General features: G+C 39.2%; 1 protein-coding gene across 1 annotated transcript; it reads right to left on the reverse strand.

Moving 5' to 3' along the window:
- Positions 1-1,289: 1,289 nt before the first annotated feature.
- Positions 1,290-21,659, reverse strand: LOC144228659 (acyl-coenzyme A synthetase ACSM4, mitochondrial). The gene is made up of 13 exons (XM_077760567.1): positions 21,462-21,659; positions 19,045-19,255; positions 15,590-15,797; positions 11,434-11,577; positions 10,401-10,557; positions 7,947-8,026; positions 6,369-6,492; positions 5,592-5,672; positions 5,351-5,452; positions 4,766-4,893; positions 4,571-4,670; positions 2,762-2,881; positions 1,290-1,400 (listed from the first exon to the last, which is right to left on the reverse strand). The coding sequence occupies exons 1-13, from the start codon at positions 21,657-21,659 to the stop codon at positions 1,290-1,292; spliced, it is 1,764 nt and encodes a 587-aa protein (XP_077616693.1).
- Positions 21,660-22,127: the final 468 nt, after the last annotated feature.

A 22,127-nucleotide genomic window follows, 5' to 3' on the forward strand; every position in this document is an offset into this window, starting at 1 on the left:
CTAAGCCTCCTAGGCGCCCCATAAATCTCTTGATTTATAATAAATATCTCATAAAAAATGTTTTTATATCAAATTACTTATCAACAAATACATTGTCCTAAAAAGTATAGATAGAAAATATTTAATAATTGCTCTTGAATAATTACTTATTAAGCAATCCAAACTTTACACAAATTTGCTTTAAAAGGAAGTATAGTAATACAATACTCAAACTTTTTTTAATGTTTTATTTATTTCTGAGAGAGAGAGGCAGCATGAGTAGGGGAGGGTCAGAGAGAGAGGGAGACACAGAATCCAAAGCAGGCTCCAGGCTCTGAGCTAGTCGCCAGCACAGAGCCTGACACGGGACTTGAACCCACGAACCGTGAGATCATGACCTGAGCCGAAGTCAGACGCTTAACCGACTGAACCACCCAGTCTCCCCTACAATACTCAATTAAATGCACTCATTTGACTTTTGGATTCTTTACATTCCTTATTTTAACATTAATATTTTAATTCACTTTAAAGAACTAATAAAAAGATTTTAAACAGAAGAAATTATTTTTTTTAATTTATTTATTTTTGAGAGCGAGCGTGAGCCCAGGAGGGGCAGAGAGAATGGGGGACAGAGGATTGAACTAGGCTCTATGTTGACAGCAGAGAGCCCATTGTGGGGCTAGAACTCATGAAGTGTGAGATGACCTGAGCTGAAATTGGATGCTCAACTGACTGAACCACCCAGGTACCCTGAGGAAAATTCTGTTTAGAACTTTTAGAATAGTTCTTTTTTTTTTTTTTTTTAATGTTAATATTTACTTTTGAGAGAGAGAAAGAGTGTGAGTAGAGGAGGGGCAGAGAGAGGGAGATGCAGAATCTGAGGCAGGCTCCAGGCTCAGCTGTCAGCACAGAGCCTGACATGGGGCTCGAACCCACAGACCGGAGATCATGACCAGAGCCGAAGTCGGATGCTTAACCAACTGAGCCACCCAGGTGCTCCCTGAACTTTTAGAATAGTTCCAGTCTTTATTTTGACTTAATCAGGTACAAGATAATTCACTGTCCACTGTGTTTTTCTAAGTAATCATTTGCTATTTTAAACCTTGCAAATCATTAAAATCATTGTCTTTGTTAGTTTGGTCATTATAACAGTTTTCTTCCCAGTTGTTTTTAGATTTTCGTTTATTTTTTGGCTAAGTGCAAAACCAAAAATTGAGTTTTTCAACCAGGAAAAATCTAAGGCATTTTAAAGAGACTAGTCACTAAATTATCAGGAAGCAAGGACCAAAAGAAAGTAGGCCTATAACAACTTAATGCCATAGTCTCTTATCAGGCTTTGTTCGACCCCATTCATGGTCTCTCAAAACGTTGCGTTTGATTTTCCCGGTGATTGTCTTTGGGAGTTCTGGAACAAATTCCACCTAATTAACAGAGAAACAGATTATGCGACACTTGATTACATTTTGACAATTCCAGTTGTCAGTATAATAGGGAGAGCTTTCATGAAACTGGCATGAAGTTTGAGTCTAGGGGCTGTTTTAGCCTAAGCTCATTGCATTTCTTGTGTTTATATAGTAAAGTTGACAATGGAGCTCCATGATGGGTTTTTAGTGCAAAGGCTATATGCTTTGTCAGAAGAATATAATAATTCCTTTACTCTATTGCTTCCCCATCCAGTTCAACTGGACATAGGCCTCCACTATCCCAGGGAAATAGAGGCCACACCTAAATGCACAAGGAAACAAGTTAATTCTTGGGGTTAGGGCTTTTAAGAACTAGGTCCTATAGTTTCTGAGGGAGATTTTTGAGAGATAATTTTGAGTACACACAATTATCCCCTTATGCTCATGGTAAAATCCTGTTTTCATTTCCCTCCCTCAAGATGTAACTATTGTATTTTAAAATTTTCTCAAACAACATCTCTGAAAATCAAATGTCACAGATTTAGTAAAGTTAATGGAGAAAGTGTAACTATTCTTAGGTCGAGGTTATCTACCTTTTGGTTGAAATACCAATTAAAATGGAATTCTCATGTTAAGGATCAATATCAACCAATTGTATTAAGGGATGAGAAGGAAGGAAGTTGCAGTGCCATCTCTATGTTTTTATATAGTATTATTCTTAAATCCTTCCTTGAATAAGAAGGTTTCAGGAAAGATTCCACAGTTTCTTTGGATAATAAATATATTTTTTCTGAGACTTAAATTTGGTCAGTTTGATACCTAAAGGCCTATGTTTTGAATTTGTAAAGTTATTCTGGATGAAGAGTGCCATGATAGTTGAATCAGATACTGTTTCCATTTTTTAAAAATTTAAGTTTATTTGAGAGAGAGAGAGCATGAGAGGGGGAGAAATGGAGAGAGAAAATACCAAGCAGTTTCCATGCTCAGTGTGGAGCCCGCCCTGGGGCTCTGTCTCATAACCGTGAGATCATGACTTGAGCCGAAATCAAGAATTGGTTGCTTAACTGACTGAGTCACCCAATGTTTTTAAAAACAATTTGCCAGTATTTTTTTCTCATGGAATGGTACTGCTTAGTCTTATAAAGATCTTTAGTAGTTACTCAGTATTGCAGAGTTGATCAAAGCTAGTTTATCAAAAACATTTGTAAGTGTCCTAAAATAAATTTTCTAAAGCAAGATTGTTAGGGCAAAACAAGTTGAAATAGTATCTTCTACTTACGTACTGAGCGAACAAAAAGTCACAAGCTAATAAAATCTGTGTACTTACAACCTTAGTCCCTTGTTTGGTGACACATTAACTTTTGGGCAAAAATACTTGCCTTTCTTGGATATTTGTAAGGTGCCGTTGATTTTTTCACATGATCCTGAAGTTCAAGAGTTAATTTCTCTGGGTTGGATGATTTAAAGGGTGCAGATAAGACAACGAAAGCTTTCACTACCTGCAGGAGAAAAGTCAATTTATATTAATGTTTGTTTTTCAAACAAATCAAGAGTTTGGAGCCAGTGCTGAACACAGGTACTTATAATTATTTGTTAACAGCAGCTTGAGTGATGAATGCAAATCCAGAGCTCAGCTCTGAAGAGAGCTTGGATACAAGTGAGATTTTGGGATCTAATTCCATATAAATGGTTCTGAGTGTGAGGAGTGCAGTGTTTCAATAAGGGTAAAGTTTGAGTTTTATTTACATTTCCACATGCATTTGACATTTCAGTCAGACCAATCCTATATTTTATATAGGTAATCCTTGATTTACAGATAACCACTTATTTCAAACCTACACTTCTAACAGTGTATGTAATAGTATATGTAATAAGGGGGACAAATGGAGTTCCCAGAGAAGATGGTTTGAAAGGGGTTTGGGGAAGCTTAGTGGAGGGATTTTGTATGCTGGGAGATGAACTCTCAGGAAAGATCGGTCTACCTCTGAAAGTTCTTTCTTGCCTAATTTTTTTTTTTTTTGCTTCTCTTTGGAATACTATTTAAAACCCACTAATTAGATAATTATTGAGGTTAGTTAAGTATAAATTATTAATTATTCCTCCATTGATTCCAGTTGGTGTTACTTCTAATGTTCAGCTGAAATCAGCTATATTGAGAATATGGTGGCAGGAGAAAAATACTCTGGAGAATGGAATTCATTGAGCAGGGAGGTGGTACAAGAGGTTTGAGCATGGGATCCATAAAGTCACTACAGAGAGTCACTGGTATTTGAAGGGCAGTAGAGGAAGAGATGTGGGAGGATGCTGATACATAAACTGATTTTGAAATTTTGCTACTTACTGAGTCTGTAAGAAGTTTCCTTGAGGAAAGGAAACATCTCCCTTTCGTAGCCTAAACCTAAGGCTATTTCTCTTATTCCCTGGATTCCCTTTTATTAGGTCAAAAGTAGGCTGTGGGACTTGTTTGGGAATCTGGCCACAATCTCCTATTTGCATTGTTCCTGTAACAAAATGTATTCTGATTTCCATGAAAATAGTAAAATCTGCTATTTTTTCCTTCTATAGCATCTGATCCTTTAATGGTACCCTGATTTTCCTACAGAACATTACCCTAACTTCTCTCTCTAATGGTGTTGACACTACCTTCAGTGACTGGCATATGATCCAGTTCTGGCCAGTGAGCATGTACCATTCCCTGGACCACGTTGGTTAGATATGTGATCTAAGATAGGCAAATGTTATTCTGGGAGTTGCTTGGAGCTGTCTCCTTTCCTGGTTGTTAACCTGTGTGCATTTGGAGTGGTTGCTGTCAAGTAGGAAGAACCCCTCCTGAATGGAACCAACCTAAAGAACAACAGCCAAGAGATGGAAAGAGATGGTTTTGCTAACTTCACATGAACCCTTGGATGTAGTTGTACCTGAAGACCTCACTTATGTGTGAGCCAGTAAATTCCTTTTTTAAAAACTAAAGTCAGTTTGAGTTGAGTTTCTGTCACTTGCCTCTAAAAGAATACTAATACATCTCCTTTGAGATGCAACTCATTTGTAAAGATTGGATAGTATACATTTTTGGCACATGTGTGCTTCATAATGAGAACTATGGGACTATTCTTGATTCACTCTTTAACATAGTCAAATGGATAGAACTTGAAAATATGAAATTGCTACATTAATGACATTCGTTCTACCTCTCCTCTGATTGGATCTGGACTACTGACAACAGCTGATTCAACAACTGCTGGGTGCTCAATTAGTGCACTCTCCACTTCAAATGGCCCAATACGGTACCTGGAAGAGGAAAAGAAGCCCTTGGTCACTACACCACCCAAATAAGAGATCTCCCCTACAATCAGTTACTTCCTAAGAGTAACAAACATACAAACCCAGAGGATATGATGACATCATCAGCTCTACCGACAAACCAGAAATACCCGTCACTATCCATCACTCCTCTGTCTCCAGTGACATAAAAATTCCCTCTTATCGTGGCAGCAGTTTTCTGTGGATTGTCCTAGGAATCAAAGATGACTCAGAATCAAAGATGGTCAGAATAGAGAAAGGGGCATGGAGAGACTGGTACATTGTGTATGCTATTTCTAAAAGAAATTAATGTTTTAAAAATGTTTCCTAATGTAGAATACAAAAGGCTCAAGAATATAATAAAAAGTAAACCCCTCTTCCACCTCTACTGCCCTCTATCACTCCTTCCCTGCCCTCTGCAGCCTGCCTACTTGTCTTTTCTGAGGACAATCACTGCAAATTGTTTCTTACACATAGAATTTAATCTTTGCGCAACTCCTAGGAGATGATATTCTCCTCATTTTATAGTTGATGAAATAGACTTGGACTTTGTGACTTGCCCAAGTTTACACAGCAACATGTAATGGATATGAAATTTGGACCCAAATATTATTCCCTATGCCACCTTTTCTATGAAAGTGTAACTAGCATATTCTACATTCTTGTACCACATATTCAGAGAAGAAACAGAAAGGCCGTGTAGACTTTAGTCTGAGAGCAATTTCCCCTTCTTTGCCAGGTGGTAGGATGTTGCCATTTTCATCTATAATCTAGAATGAAAGAAACAACTTAGGTTCCTGAAATTTTCTTTTTACAATATGAAAACAGGTTATAAATAGTTGTACAATGACTAGTAGAAAACTGTAAAACTTTTTTTCATCTTTATTGAAACAGTCAGATATTACCCACCTGGACATCATAGGGTTTTACTCCTTTGCCCATTGAGCCTGGTTTAATTTCTTGTCCTTTCTGATTGGCACAAATTATTCCCTATTGAGAGAACATGTTTTATGTAAGGATGTAAAAATTCATTTTCTGTAGCTATTTATATCATGATAGTAAAACATAAGACTTAGTTTTGACTGGGCTGATTTTCCCAGTTACACACACACACACACACACACACACACACACTCACTCACTCACAATCTTAGATCAGTGATTCTCAAACTGTTTACCAGAAAAACCTGGAGCATTCATTTTTCAAGCACAGATTGCCAGGCTTTTCAGGGTTTCTGATTCAGTAGACCCAGCCAGTGGGGTGTCTGAGAATTTGAATTGCTACCAAATTTCCACATGCTGCTGATGCTGCTGGTTGAAGGACCACACTTTGAAAATTACTCCTTAGACAAAGAGTACCATTTCGTGCCCCTTGGGATAAATTCCCCAATGGGGCTCTCTAGGGTCCTCAGTGTTGCTGAGAAGATGAGCTGCTCAATTCTGACCCCTAACACCTTTGAGACCTCTCTGACATGGGGAGAAGGCAGGAAGACTGTAAGGAATAATCCTAATTCCCCTCTAGCCAAACCTAGTTGGGCAATTCAGAGGTTTTGGTAGCTACTTGCAAGGTAAGGTATCCTGGGAAATTCTAAATAAAAATTTAGAGCACTAAGGGAGCTCTTCAAGGGCTCAGCCTGGGGTTGAAAGGCTCCCAATATGCTAAATTTAACTGCCCATTAAACATACCACTTCTGTCTGTCCGTAGCCCTCATACAGTTCTAGTCCAGTTTGCTCCTTCCACTGTTCCAGCACCTCTGGGTTGAGTGGTTCCCCTCCTGTCAAGCAGTGTCGTAGCTTCTTGAATTTATATCTGTAGACACAGATGTAGGGTCTTTGATGGGAGAAATCTGAGTGGCTTTCATTAAAACATTATTAGGATGTTCTAGCAACAAGCAAACGAGTTAGGAAAGACAAGTACTAGGAAGGTTCAGTCAGTAAATATTTTTGAGCATCTACTATCTTTCTAGACATGGTTGTAGGTGTGTGGCATGTTAGTAATTCAAGTAAAATTTCCTGACAGAGCTTGCATTTTAGCAGGCCATTAAAGGAAGAGAGAAGGTAGGAGAAAATGCTAATAATGATCTTAAGTACTTAATATGGGCCAAGTGATAAAACAGCTAACATTAATTGAGCACCTACTATGCTGTGGTGCTTTAGGAGCATCCTCATAATCCTCACATCCTTCTTTTACAGATCAGAAACGAGACTGAGAGAATATAAAGAGGTTTTCCAAGGCCTCACATTAAAAAAAAAAAAAAAAAAAGGGCTGAGTTGACTACTCTGCACTTACTATTTGTCAAGTATCTCACCAAGTTGGCCATTTCCCTGAATTCTCTCCACAACCCTATGAGGCAGCCCTTAAGCCTCTCTTGTGGATGGAGTTAAGGGAGACTTAGCAAGGTCATCTTGAGTGTCTGAGGCCACACTATCAGTAAATAGTGGAACCCTACTTGTTTGGCTTTGGAGCTTGGGCTTTTAACCACTGGCCTTACTACTCCACTGCCCACTTTCTCAAGTGAGAAAGTCTGGAATAGCCCAGCTCCAGTGCACTGAGATGTCCAGTGGGCAGGACAGGAGTTGTGCCTATTCAAAATAACCCTGGAAAGCCCTGAACTACTCTTGAAATGTGAGCAAGATGCTCACATTCAGATCTGCTTTATTTTGTTCCATAGCACTCTCCTTTCTGGGCATCCACACTTGAGGGTGCAGAGGATGGGTGAACCTATACTACTTAAATTACTTCTCTCTTCCTTTCTCATTCTCCTCATGTATTCAATCTGTATTAGTTAAGTAAATATGCATTGCAAGTCCACTAGGTGCTCAGATGATTTGGATAAACTGATTATACTCTTCAAGTCATAAGACATCATTCACTTCTCTTCAGACAATATGAATGCAGTTGTATTTGGGGGAGGGAGGTTGGTTCTCAGACACCAGGGTTCTGGTAGTCCCTGGGAAAATGTTGAGTTGCCCCTAGAGGCTATCCTTAGGGGCAACCGGGAGGTAATTAGGAAATATCTGGAGACATTTTTGATGGTTGCACGGGAGGTTCTATTGGCAACTAGTAGGTGGAGGCCAGGCAGGATGTTGCTCAACATCCCACAGTGCACAAGACAGTCCCCGACAACACAGAATTATTCAGTCCACATGTCAATAGTGGCAAGACTGAGGAAACCTGGGCTATCTTGTGCTGAGAAGGGGAGATCTGTAATGCTGGACTATAGCTTGTGTTTGTGGTTCAAATGGAGACTTCTGCCCAAGTACCTCTTAAGGTCCTTTTGTACAAGCATCCGGTACACAGTGGGAGCGCTGCACAGGGTTGTGATGGGATAAGTGGTGAGTGTCTGGATGATGGAGAAAGACAGTTGTCAGAAATGGTTCATTAGAGGCCACAACCAGAGCCGATGTCTGCAACCCCTCATCCTCTCATTAACATGTTTCCATCTCATGATCACTACTAGCCATAAGAAAGCAAATATTTATTAGTTGTCACTAGTGACTGGATGTCTGTTGGAAACTTGCAATTATTATAAAGAATACATATATGTGGGGCGCCTGGGTGGCTTAGACGGTTAGGCGTCCGACTTTTGCTTAGGTCATGATCTCGCGGTTTGTGGGTTCGAGCCCTGCGTCGGGCTCTGTGCTGACTGCCAGCTCAGAGCCTGGAGCCTATTTCAGAGCCTGTATCTCCCTCTCTCTCTGACCCTCTCCTGCTCACGCTGTCTCTCTCTCTCTCTCTCTCTTCTAGAAATAAATTAAAAAATATATTTAAAAAAAGAATACATATATGTAACAGTAAGAGACACACACAGTCAAATTCAACAAAACGTAAACTGTCAAATTTGAGACCAACACCAAAGTAGGAAATGGTTGATTCTACCTCAGGTGCAATTTACCTTTCATGGTGGAATTTTGAAACCTCCTGCCCATATATTCCTGCACAGTACTCGCCCTAGATGAGAGCTAACCTACCAAACCTTTCCCAGTACTGTTTCTATAAAAGACATCAGTCTTTTTGAGTGGATTGATTAAATGTGCAACTCATTTTCCAGACTCAGATTTGCTGGGCTGATTTTACCTCTAGCTCCTTAAAGAAAAATAATGACATAGGTTATATCTAGAGAGATATTCATGTCTTAGACATCCCGTGTCTAGAGAGGTTTGACTATGCCAAGTGATGAATTGACAGTTTATATTAAATTTAAGCAATTGAGAGAATGCTTTCAAGATGTATTTCTACGCTCTCTGGATCATGAAAAACTTGATCTGTAAGTGAGTATCTCTACTGTGTGTACTTCCTCTCTGGATTCCAACTATTCTTAATAAGCGTGTTTTTTTAAAAAAATGTTTTATTTATTTCTGAGAAAGAGAGAGAGAGAGAGAGAGAGAGAGCAGGGGAGGGTCAGAGAAAGAGGGAGACACAGAACCAAAGCAGGCTCCAGGCTCTGAGCTGTCAGCACAGAGCCTGATGCAGGGCTTGAACCCACTAACCGTGAGATTATGACCTGAGCTGAAGTCAGATGCTTAACTGACTGAGCTACCCAGGTGCCCCATATAGGTATAAGTGTTTGTAACTAAGAATAGCGTAAAGTTATTAGAGCACTTAAAATACACACACTATCTTTGTAAAATAAGAATATTCTTATTTGATATTTATTAATACTAAATATTTAATTTATTAAATTAAAATAATTTAATTCAATCATTTAATATTAATTATTAGCATAATTACTTAATTATTTAATATCATATTTAATATTATATCAAATAATATAGATTAATAATATAATATATCACTAACATTACTATGTCTTAATATAATATTAAGTAAATTGATTAAAATAAGAATATATTGAATATATAGTGTATTTTATTTAAATGCTATACTTAAATACTATATAATATTTAATGTTTTATTAAAAAGTATTCTTATATTTAAAATACAGGTTTCAGGACTGCAAACTTAGTTTATCCACTTAGGGCACTTTGTTAACCTGATGTAGAGACCCTAGTTCTTAGGTTACCCAGCATTTCTGTTAAGACCCTCAAGCCATCTTGTCAGACCAGTTAGCAAAATAACAGGGTGAGTAGAGCTTTTATTCACACAGGTGTGGTGTTTGTTTAATAACATGTATTTTGTTAAACATAATTGATTTTTCATGGGTGAAAATAATTGGCCTGAATCACATCTTTCTAAAGGCTAAAGAAATCAGAGCAATCTGATACCTCAATCTAGCTATCTCTGGCTGAGAAGGAGGGACATGCCTCGTTTCAAGACAAAGATTGGGTTTTGAGAATTAACAAAGTGAGGAGCTCAGGGTGAGAGGAGAATGGAAGTTGCTGCTCTGGGAGAAAGGCGACTCCACCTTTAGTCTTCAATACGTAGGGTTTGGGATTTATCACCTATTGTTTTTGTTTCACTGAATCAGAAACCTAAGATTTGTTTAGACTTGAGACTTCTAATCTATTACTTAGAACTTTATTCTCAGTGGGACTTGAGAAATCCTGAACAGTTTGAAGCAACAGAGTGGATTCTATGCCTGAGAATGTTGTGGGTGTTCCCACTCTGTGAAATATAGTCAAAGGGCAAGTCCCTGAAGACTTCATTTCTTAAAAGGTAATTATTTCCACAAGCCCAGGAAACTATATTCTGAACAATCATTTCTCTCTGGTTTTAGAGGAGACAAGGGAGAGATGTAGCTAGAAGCCATGACTTACATCTAAGAAGGTGTCAGTGTCAAACTGGGCCATCCGATGTACAAAGACACACGCTCCCTGAAGCCAGGACGAAAACACACTGCCAATGGCAGCCTTGATCCAGCCAGTGTCAGACATGTTCCATATGATATCTGAGGACTTCAGATCTAGCCAATACCTAAGTGATATGGAGAAGCAACAAGACCAAACCAAACTAAACCAAACAAAGCAAAGCAAAAAAACAAAAACAAAAAAACAAAGCAAACACACACACACACACCAAAACAAAAACACAAAAGCAAACAAACTGGTGTCTTTGAGAACTAGCCAGAACACCAAGGGCTACAGAGAAAGATCAAAAGCCCAAAGGCAGGAAGAGCTATTATTCTATCTCCCACTTTTGTTATTTTGTTAGACAACTTCTTCAGAATCCTAGGTAATCTGAAAACAGAGTGGGAGGCTGGGTTTGGTATAATATTCTTTCTTTGGTCATTGATGCAGTAAATATTTATTGTGTAAGTATATGCTAGGCACTGTTCTCTCTAGCATAGTGAGTTAGACCAGATATCTGCTCTTACTTCTGAAAGACAGATAGCAAATAAGCACACAATAAAATGAATAAGAATATAGATCAGTATCATAATATCAAATAGTGATAAGTGCTCTGAGGAAAATAAAACAGGTAGGCTGATAGCTTTAAGATATCTAGGAAGGCCTTTCTGGGTAGGTAAGCTTCTATGGCAGTGATAAGGAGCCAGACACACTGTTGTCGAGATGTGGTCAAGGTTGATTCCTGTACATCACCCTATGCTCATCAAAAGTGTACTCCTTAATTCCCATAACCTATTTAACCCATAGTTCTTGCTTGATCAGTTGGTGAGATGGTGCCTTTTACTGAGCTAAGGTTGGGTAGGAGCATCAATGGTTCTCTTTTGTAGACATTACACTGGAGAAATCTAATAAGCACCCAATTGGAGGTGTCACCTCAGTTGGATACACATGTTGGCAGCTCAGGGGAGAGAGAGAGTTTAGCAAAAATGGTTTTCCTCCCTACCTTCCACAGAGGGTGTACCCAATTCCAAGGCTGCTCTGAGAGTGCTGGGCCATCTTGGGAGCACCTGTGGTCCCACTGGTGAAATAAATGGCCATTGGTTCTTGACTTCCTGTTTCTACACAGCTGTGCTCTGCAGAGGCGGATCTGTAAAATATGGATCCCAACATGGTGGTTGAAGATGGCAGACCAGTTTAACTCTGATGTGTGTGTGTGTGTGTGTGTGTGTGTTTCCCCTTCTCTGCTGCTTATGTCGTCTTAATACCAGAAAACAGTTAATAGAACAAAACCTAATCCAAAGCTTCCCTGAGAGAAAATTCTCAAGAAATCTTAAAGGGACTTATAAATCAGTACTAAGCTTTAACAACCCATTTGCCTCTTTTTTTAAGTGCCACCTGTGTATAGGTGATATAGATAGCCAAGATGATTTTCAAAATTAATGACAAAAGGATGTGTATTTTATTTAAACTTTTTCTCTCAGTGCTTCTTTTAATCTATGAATTTTTCAAAAATCAGTAGTGAATATGAATTGGTTACTAACATTTCAGGAGTTTTTAGGATTTTTTAAATGTTTTTTATTTATTTCTGAGAAAGCGAGAGAGACAGTGTGAGGGGAGGGGTGAGTCAAAGAGAGGGAGACACAGAATCTGAAGCAGGCTCCAGGCTCTGAGCTGTCAGCACAGAGCCCAATGCAGGGCTCGAACTCACAAACCGTGCGACCTGAGCCAAAGTCAGACGCTTAACCGACTGAGCCACCCAGGCACCCCAGGAGTTTTTATGATTTAAAGGAAGATCTTTTGGCATTTGAATCAAACTTTTTAATACTTTTTATTCAGCATCTTCAATATCGCTGGCAGACACAGTTTGTTGCTTACCATATAGCATCCCATTCTTCATCCTTGCACTGATAAAGCTCTGATTTTGTTCAGGTATCAGGCAGTCATATGCTTCAGGGGAGACTGTTCCTTATATAGCTCTAGGTGGTGAATCTTGATTATCCTAAGCCAATCATGGTAATTCTTGTACCAGAGACTGATTTAGGAATAAGTACATGTTGCAGTTATTGTCAAATGAGATTTAAAGGCTTTATGGACAATGTTTCCTTATTCTAAAGAGTCCTGAGGAAGGGATGCTGCCTTTCCCCACCCCTCCCATCTTGTTTTCTGGACTTTGGATATTGTTGTGAAAGTACATTATGTCTGGAACAACCCAAGCCATGTTGAGATCATAGGAGGGATTAGCAGACACACTGAGGATGGCAAATGGAAAGATGACTGAATCTGGGTTCATGCTAATTTCATCAAACCACTAAATAACGAACTGTCATTATGCTCTACCTCTGTACTTCTTACTTGTCCTATAATAAAATTGTGTTTGTGTCATTTAAGCCAATTATACTTGGGTCTCCTATTACTAAAGCCAAGAGCATTCTATGAATAGATAACAATAACAGTATCAGTGTAAGATTATCTGCACAGACAGCTCCAAGATTTCCTTCCTGCCCTGCACAACCATGCCATTCCCTCCCTGAGGAGTGGAACCTGTGTCCTCTTTCCTTGAATCTGGGCTGATCTTATGACTGATTTTGATTGACAGAGTGTGGCAGAATTTCTTTGACTTCCAGCCTAGGTCTTAAGAGGCTTGGTAGTTTCCACTTTCACTGGGGGGAATGCAGCCACCACAGGAAAATGTTCAGACACTTTTGCTGGAGAGAAAGGCCACATTTGGGACAAGTGAGGTGCTTCAGCCAACAGCCAACACCAGAGCCTCAGACTTGTGAGTGAACCCCCTTAAGTCCTCAAGCTTCAGTCAAGCTGGTATAGAGAAGGACAAGCTGCTTCTGCTGAGGCCTACATGAACTTCTTCATTTTATGTTTATGTTTAATGTTTATTTATTTTTGAAAGAGAGAGAGACACAGAGTACGAGAGAGAGAAGGGCAGAGACATAGGGAGACACAGAATCTGAAGCAGGCTCTAGGCTCTGAGCTGTAAGCACAGAGCCCAATGTGGGGCTCAAACCCACAAACCATGAGATCATGACCTGAGCTGAAGTTGGATGTTTAACCAACTGAACCACCCAGGTGACCCTGCATGAACTTCTGACCTACAGAATCTTGAGAAAATAAAATGATTATTGCTTTATGTCACTAAATTTTGGGATGTCCTCCTACTCAGTGAGTTCAAAGTCCTTTTTATCCTGAGATTTTGGCACCTTTAAGGGACTCATTGGCACATTGCAGAGTTGTTTAGGGCAGGGGCCTCCAAAGTAGAGGTGCTTGCCGCCCAGGGGTATATAAGATACCTGAGATGGGGAAGAAACTAGGAGAACTTCAAATTATATGTATTCTTATATTCATTCTTTAACATGTTTATTTTTGGTATTTGTATAATATACCAAAACACATGCATAAATTTACAAATTAATATACATGTTTTAAGGGAGTGTGTTAAAAATATTTTACTGATGGAGATGCATATTCAGATAATCTGGATACTATTACCTTAGGGAATCACTGCACTGCTGAATAACTTTATTAACCAAAAATAATATAAGTAATTATAATTACTGTAATATTTGTGGAGTGATTACTTTGTACCAGGCTTTACACCAAACACTTCACAGGCTTCATCACATTTAATTCTTCTACAACCCAGTAAAGTAGATATTATCCTTATCCCCATTCTGTGGATAAGATAGAGTTTCAGAGATGTTACTTGACTTATCACAAGTTACACAGCTTATAAATGACACAAATAAGATTCAGTGGCATGGCCCTTGGGAGAGAATTTTGGGATTGACTAATAACAGGAATTTTGTTTGTATTAATTAGTAGGATAAAATTTTATTTCGGAAAAGAAAACCCACAAAACACTGCCCTATTACACTTATGTCTTCTTTCTTTAAGCTTCTCTGGAAGAATTAAGAGAAAAATAAGCTATTTAATAGTTCTTTGAAGGATAATACCATTAATTAACATTCTATTCTTTTTAAAATATAGTTGAGGAAGCGCTTTCTCACATATTAGCTTATTTTATCCTCAAAACAACACTTGAGATATGTGCAGTATAATTATCCCTGTTTTACATATGATTAAAACCAAGGCTCAGTGCTTTGTTTTGTTCATTCATTCATTCAGCAAATATTTATTAAGTACCAACTGTATGGTAGGAACTGGAGACAGAGTCATCAACCAAGCAGATGAACAGTGCCCCTGCTTTCTTGGAGTTTACAGTTTAGGGCAGAATTTGGCAAACAGTTTCTATAAAGGGCCATATAGTAAATATCTGAGACTTTGGGGGTCATATGGTCTCTGTTGTAACTACTCTATTCAATTCTTAATGTTTATTTATTTTTGAGACAGAGAGAGACAACATGAGTGGGGGGTGGGGCAGAGAGAGAGAGAGAAAGACAGGGATTCCGAAGCAGGCTCCAGGCTCTGAGCTGATACGGGGCTTGAACTCATGAGCCACGAGATCATGCCCTGAGCTGACGTCGAGCACTTAACTGACTGAGCCACCCCAGGTGCCCCTACTCTACTCAATTCTTAAAGATTTACAAAAACAGGTGCTGAGCCAGAATTGGCCCATGGGCCCTATTTTGCTAACCCCTATTGCAGAGGATAAAAATATAATGGATAAGGGAAAAATGACACATACTCAGATAGTAATGAGTGCTATGAAGAAAACAAGATGATATGATGGAGTGGCTTGGAATTCCGTAGATACGGTGGTCAGAGACAATCTCACTGGGAGTAAAATATTCGAACTAAAATCTGACAGAAAGGAGTCAGCTGTGAAGAGGACAATGGGGAAGCATTCCAGGCAAAAGAAATAGCAGGTGCAAAGGCCCTAAAATGGGGCATGTTTGAGGAATTAAAGGGTGGCCAGAGGGCATCAAGGCAGGGAGAGTGGGAGATGTGATCTAGGGTTAGGCCAGGTCCAAGCCATGGAGGATACTCATCACAAGCCACAGTAGGAGGTAGGGAAATGGAGACAGAGCTACGTTTTTTCTTCTGTGCTTAAAAATCTTCTACTAGGTGATTCTTTTATGAGAAGGAGTCTGGATCAACATAGTATTGCTGTGTCCTTGGAGGAAAGGAGACTCCGAGATACAGGTGTTAGTGCTGGTACTGCAGTTAAGGCAGGGGAAAATACTCACTGAAATAATTCCTGGAAGCTGAGCCACCCATCCTGGCTGTGTGGAGACACCAAGAGTTTGGTCTTTAAGTCGGGACACTCTGACATAATGGACTCCACTGCTGGGACCACCTCCTCACTGACCACAACACACTTGGCTTTGGATGCTCGCAGCCGATAGAGAATGTCTTTTGCTGTCAGCTGGGTTGTTCCTGGCATGAAGACCAGCCCTGGGAAGGAGAAAGGGCCCTGAGCTGAATGGAATTCTTGTCCATCAGGTAAGATTGCAGACTGTGGAAATAGGCTCTGTACTTGGTAGAGAGGAGTTGTGGATTGCAGCCTTTAGCTACCCCTGACTTGGTCCCCAGGGACATCCCACAGGACCCTGGTCACTGGGAGGTCATTAGAGCACTAGCTTCAGATTCTGATAGTCCCTGGGTCTAATTCTGTCCTTGCAACTTACTAGCTTTGTGACCTTGACATGTTACTTGATCTCTCTGTGCCTTCCTTTCCTTATCTGAAAAATGAGGGAAAATAATAGTGTCTGGCATATAGTAGACATTATAATAGTGTAACATTCTTGTGAAACATTTGCATCATTATTATATAATACTTAAATAGTACTTTATATCTCATAACACATTTTCATGAACATTATCTTAGTCCTCTGAACCAGTGGTCTCCAAAGTGAGTTTTGCAGGGTAATCTACTGAGGATGAGAAGAAAAATGAGAATTTAAAAAATTTTATAGAGATATTAGAATTCTTTGTTTTAATCTCATTTTTGTATATATTTTATAACATGCATGCAGTATTAGTGCAGAAGAACAATATAAATGTTATATCTAGATGGGAGGATGTATGTCCCAAATATTTTTATTGATAGATTGTGTAGTCAGAAGAGCCTGGAGACCACTGTTCTAAAAACCCATGTAAGTCTATGCAGTTGTTGCCATTTGATGGAACATGAGATTGAGTCATAGTCAGTGAGGGGCAGAGTCAGCCCTCAAACCTGTGCCTTCTCCATGGCCTGGGGTCATCAAAGTTTGCTTATACTTCTTTTGCACTCCGTTGACAATGCTTAGTTTATCCCACCCACCTCTTCACCTCATTCTAAACACCGGCCTGAGATGGACTTGATTTTAAAGTAAACAGTTCCTTATGAGAAGGACATATATGGGAGAATAAAATGAAAAATAGAGGGAAGGTGGTTTGCACTTTCTAAAGTCAATCAGTGAAGGAAATCAGAGTGTATGTAAAGCATTACAAACAGCCACTAACATTTCCTGAGCACTTATTAGGCAACTGCTCTCATTTAAAATCAGTCCCAGTGTATAGATGACAACTAGCCCAAGGGGCACAGAGTCTTTAAGTGGCAACCAGGATTCAAAGATGCATTTCCTAGATTCCCAAGACCTGTACCGTATAGCAGACTACTTTCTTGGTGAGTCTCCTGAAGTCAGCTAAATGGGAAGAAGTGGACTTTAATTCCTAGAAAGGAGACTTTATTCACTGAATATATTTTAAAAGCTTTACATGTCTTTCTCCTCTTGAGAAAATGAATAAATATATGACAATAAGGAAGTTAATCAAGGAGATACCGTACAGGACCTCAGATAGTGCACTCTTTATAAAAATATAAGATTATTTATTTTGCAAACACTTGTTCTTAATGGCTCAGAAATTATTAGTACTCTTGGTCGATTTTTGACAGGAGTGTGTTCGGTGCATAGTATGGGGGTTAAGGAAAAGTTCTCTTCTGGTGGATTTCAGACTTTAGCATTGTAGCAAAAGCAAAATATTTTGCCACATGGTACAATACAAGCATCTCAATATTTACTCAGAAGATTTAATGATTCTGAATTAGAAAACAATCCTCAGCTGCTTGCTTAACACTTAATTAACTGAATGTTTTTGATCATTCAGCCTGGGGGTTTCTTTTTAATCTTGGTATTTCACAAATTGCTTAAATTATGTTAAATAATACTAAGTATATTATTAATGACAAATAAACTACTTCTAATCTCCTTCCAACATACAATTGGTTTCACATTTCCAAGTTCCTTTTTAAACTAAATACAAAAAGTACTTTATATATTGCTTTTTAAAAATTTACATTCGTAATTAAGAGCATTTTCCAATACATATTATGAAATCCTTATAATTATCTTTTTAATGATATCCCATCAAGTTTGAGGTATCATAATTTCAAGTAGCAATAAACACACCTCTATTAAACTTTGTTTCTAAATAGTTGTTTCCAATTTTTTCTCGTTAATGACAACGTAGCAAAAATCTCATGTCTCTACAGTATTATATCCTTTAGTATTAATCCTTTTTTTAAAATGTTTATTGATTTATTTTGGGGTGGGGTGCAAACAGGGAGAGGGGCAAAGCGAGAAACAGAATCTTAAGCAGGCTCCATACCCAAGTGCAGAGCCTGCCAAGGGCTCGATCTCACAACCATGAGATCTTGACGTGAGCTGAAATCAATAGTCAGATGCTCAACTGACTGAGCCACCCAGGTGCCCTAGTATTTTTATTTATCTTTAATTGATTTATAAACATTTGTGTCATGCTCTAGAGTAGGGATTGGTAAACTTTTTCAGTAAAGCACAAGATAGTAAATATTTTAGGCTTTGTGGGCCATCCCGTCTCTGTCTCAATTAGCAATTCTGCTGTTGTTGAGCAAAAAGAGACGTAGACAGTATGCAAATGAAGAAGGATGGCTGTATGCCATTAAAACTTTATTTACAAAAATAGATGGCCAACCTGTAGGCCATGGTTTTTGCCAACCTTTGTCCTAGAGTGGAAAAAAATACTGTAGAATTTTTATTTGGGGTAAAATATAAATTACTACTTTAGTAAAAAATGTGTCATTGAATACATTAATCTTTTTGCCTGGAACAAGGCAGAGGTTTTCCAGCTGGGATCCACAGTCATATTCTTATAAGTCCTTGTATTCTAAAATATTTTTTCTTCCTTTAGTGTTTTTATGTCAGGGAGAATTCAAATATATTCAAAAAAAGTAAATTCAGGACCATCTGGATAAATACATCATAACCAAGCTTTTCCAAGAGTCGTTAATGTCCACATTTGCTTTGCTAGAGCTTTTGCTTAAATCCCAATTACACAGCTTTCTAGCTGTGTACCTTTGGACAAGCTTCTTAACCTCTCTGAACCTCAGTTTCCTTTTCTGCAAAATGGGCATCACAATAATACCCACCTCTTTTTTCTTTCTTTCTTTTTCCTTTTTTCTTTTCTTCTTCTCCTTTTTTATTTTCTTTTAGCAAGAAAAAACTACCCACCCCTTAAGGTAGTTATTATTATTACCTCATAATCGCTCTTCATCCTAACTCTTAACTTTTCTGTTCTTTGTAAGCATAGACTCATTTGGAACTAACAGTTCAGGAAAACCTCAAATGTCAGTCTCTCTCTGTTTCTGCATGATTTAGAAATGTTAAATATTGGCACTGACCTGTTCGCATACAAGCCACATTTATAAGCCACCACTCTGGGATACGGGGCAGAATCACGGCCACTCGGTCTCCTCTCTTTAGGCCGCAAGGCTTGGTGAGCACGTTGGCAGCTTTTCGGGACAAGGAGCCCAGTTCTCCAAAGCTCCATTTCACCTCAGCTCCTTTGCCATTCACCCACCACAGGGCTGGGTTGGCTGGTCTCTCTCCTGTCTGGCCATGGGCACATGGGAAAGAGAGAAAGCTTACATGACTGGTCCACCAAATAAATGTGACATCTGCCATTACTTCTCAGCTCTGTGCTGGTGTATTCTGGTAACAGCAGCCCACTTTGTCATTGGAAGATGGACTCCTCTCCTATTGAATACAGCTTAGGCGAGACAACCCATGAGGGTGATTGTCCACCCACCAGTGGGTGACATGTGACCTATGTTGGGTGAGTAAGACCTTCTGTCCCTGATTTTGAGTTTGAAAAGAACAAAAAGATAGACTATAGCTGAAGCAAAACCTGTGTATGGACTCTTGGTGCTTCTATATCCCTGGGGAGCTGTCCTGCTTCCTGTTCTTGCTGAGACTGTCCAGCTGGCAACCCATTTTTGTGAGCACTTCCATGTCCAATAAATTTCTTTCTTGTTTAAGATAGATTCTGTACCATCCAAATAACCCCTATGGTTGTACTAAGGTTGATTAGGAACTAAGCATCTTTTTTTTTTTAAATCTATCTATCTATCTATCTATCTATCATCTATTTTTTAGAGACCTCGCACATGTATGCCCACATGACTAGGGAAGGGGCAGACAGAGAGAGAGAGAGAAAATCTTAAGCAGGCTTCACACTCAGCACAGAGGCTGATTTGGAGTTCAATCTCACAACCCTGAGATCATGACCTGAGCTGAAATCAAGAGGCAGATGCTTAACCGACTGAATCACCCAGTACCCAAACATCTTTTTCTTACCCAAAAGGCTGAGGGATGGTTTTCATAGGTAACAAAAAAACAGGATGGCTGGCCTTTGGGGGAGGCTCATCAACTAATGGATTTCTGGAGGAAATTTCTCATATGATTCTACAAAGTACACTGTCTATACTGAAAAACCTCTTCACTTTGTGTGTTACCTGGATAAAAAATTATTCCTCTTTTCTTCCCTTATCTGGAACTCTCTTTTTACCTTCCTTGGTTGGAAAATATTTCAAAACTCAATTTCAATTTAACTTCCTCTATGAAGCCTTTCTCAGCCTCCTCTTCTCCTCCTCTCTGACTTCTCTGTGTTCCTGCAACTTTGTGCTCAGATGCCAGATGACCGCATTATATTGTATTACAGTCCCTACCCTATAGGTGTAAGATCTGGGTCTGACTCGTGTACTCTTAGGAATGGTGACCTTGGGTAAGGAGCTTAACTTCTGTGAGGTTAACTTCCTTATTTGCAATGCCCCAGCATGGTGATGGGGATTTGGTGAAATAATATAGGTCAGTATTTCTTAATCTTTAGTCATTTGAGTATCACTACTTTTGTCAGATCTGTCTACACCTGTGCTATTGTTCTTTGTATTTTTCTTTACATTCCCTCCCTTTTACTTGTATACATTTACTTCAGAAGGAAAATGTGTTTGGTCATCACCATAATTGGAAAACCAGTACTGCTTGCTAAAAGTTGGTTACTGAAAAATAAATATATTGAAAATAAAATATACCTTTAAATTTTGTATAGAAATATTCAACTTCTATCTGCACTTTCTGTTCAAAAGAGAGTTTAGCAAGTGTAAGAGAGCTGTTATAGATGTAATGGATTTAAAGGAAGACTTTGCCCTTAATTTAACAGGAAAGATTGATTCAATGTTATTTAATACCTTGTATATCTAGTATCTGCATTTTTTCAGGCACAGGTCCTTGCAGTGAATTTTGGTAACCACTGATAGATAAGTGTTTAGCTTAGTGCCTGGTGTGGGTTGGGTCAGTAAGTAGGAACCTTGACCTGAGCTAGACTCCCAACACTCAGGGCTTTTTGCTTTATTCTTTCCAACCTCTTGTTCTCTCCTAATTACTCCAGTGATGACTATTATAAAACCAAAGCTCAAATTATTGCTTTTTCCATAAATCTGTAACCAGCCTGAACAGATGAATGGAGAGAAAAGACCTGCTGAAGGAAATGAAAGAAAAGAGAAAATGAAGGAAAAGAGGTGGGTTCTGTGAGTAATTACCATGAGGGGGTCTGAGGAAGACCCAGAGAAACACAGCATGTGGAGTTGAGGATCAAAGATCTTCACTGGGTAGAGAGGAGGGCAAGTGGAAAACAAACAAAGGAGACCAAGAGGGATGAAATAACTGAAGTAAGAGTGACAAATGGACCATAGAACAAGGAAAGGGAAGACTGAGATACAGGTGAATACCAAGCATCTAATGGAAGCCTATTGTGCCATACCTTTTCTTTTTGGGACCACTGGTCCAGCACATCCCCAGCAAAGTTAAAGTTTTTAGGCAATGATCTCTCACAGCGATTTATGGCTTCAAAGTCAGCAAGAGTCAGAGGCACCCAAAGCTGGTGATCTTTGTGAAGGTACCGGCCAGTTGGCTTGGCAAGCCAGATGAATCTGAACATCTGATAGCGGGAAAAACGCATGATTTCCAAAGGGCTTTGTCAACTGATATGAGTGTGGAAGTTCTGCAGCCTGTGGGGAGAGATGGGTGGAGAGTGTTAGTCTCTCTGGATGCTCTGTGGTGAGACTGGGGAGTGGACTTGTGGCTGTGTGTCCCCTGGGAATTTGGGAAACATCTGAAAAACACCTATCCCTCTTCAGGGCTGTGACAGTCAGCCATGGACTAGTCTCCCTGCCACTGACCTCTCCTCTTCATTCTGTCTGTGATCAGAGTATTCTTAAAAACAAAGCAAAACAAAGCTGACAGCTATAGAATTGTCAAGCTTTTTGTCCCTACCTTCTCCCCCAACCAAACAATAAACAGTTTTGCTGTCTCAATGGACATTCATGCCCTGCCTTGTAATCTATTCTAACTGTATTTTGTAACTCCTCCACTTGAATTTACTCTTCTAGTAAAAGCAGCCCACTCACTTTTCATGAATGTCTATTTC

This window comes from Crocuta crocuta, unplaced genomic scaffold (assembly GCF_008692635.1).
Source record: "Crocuta crocuta isolate KB4526 unplaced genomic scaffold, BGI_CrCroc_1.0 scaffold73, whole genome shotgun sequence".
Lineage (NCBI taxonomy): Eukaryota > Metazoa > Chordata > Mammalia > Carnivora > Hyaenidae > Crocuta > Crocuta crocuta.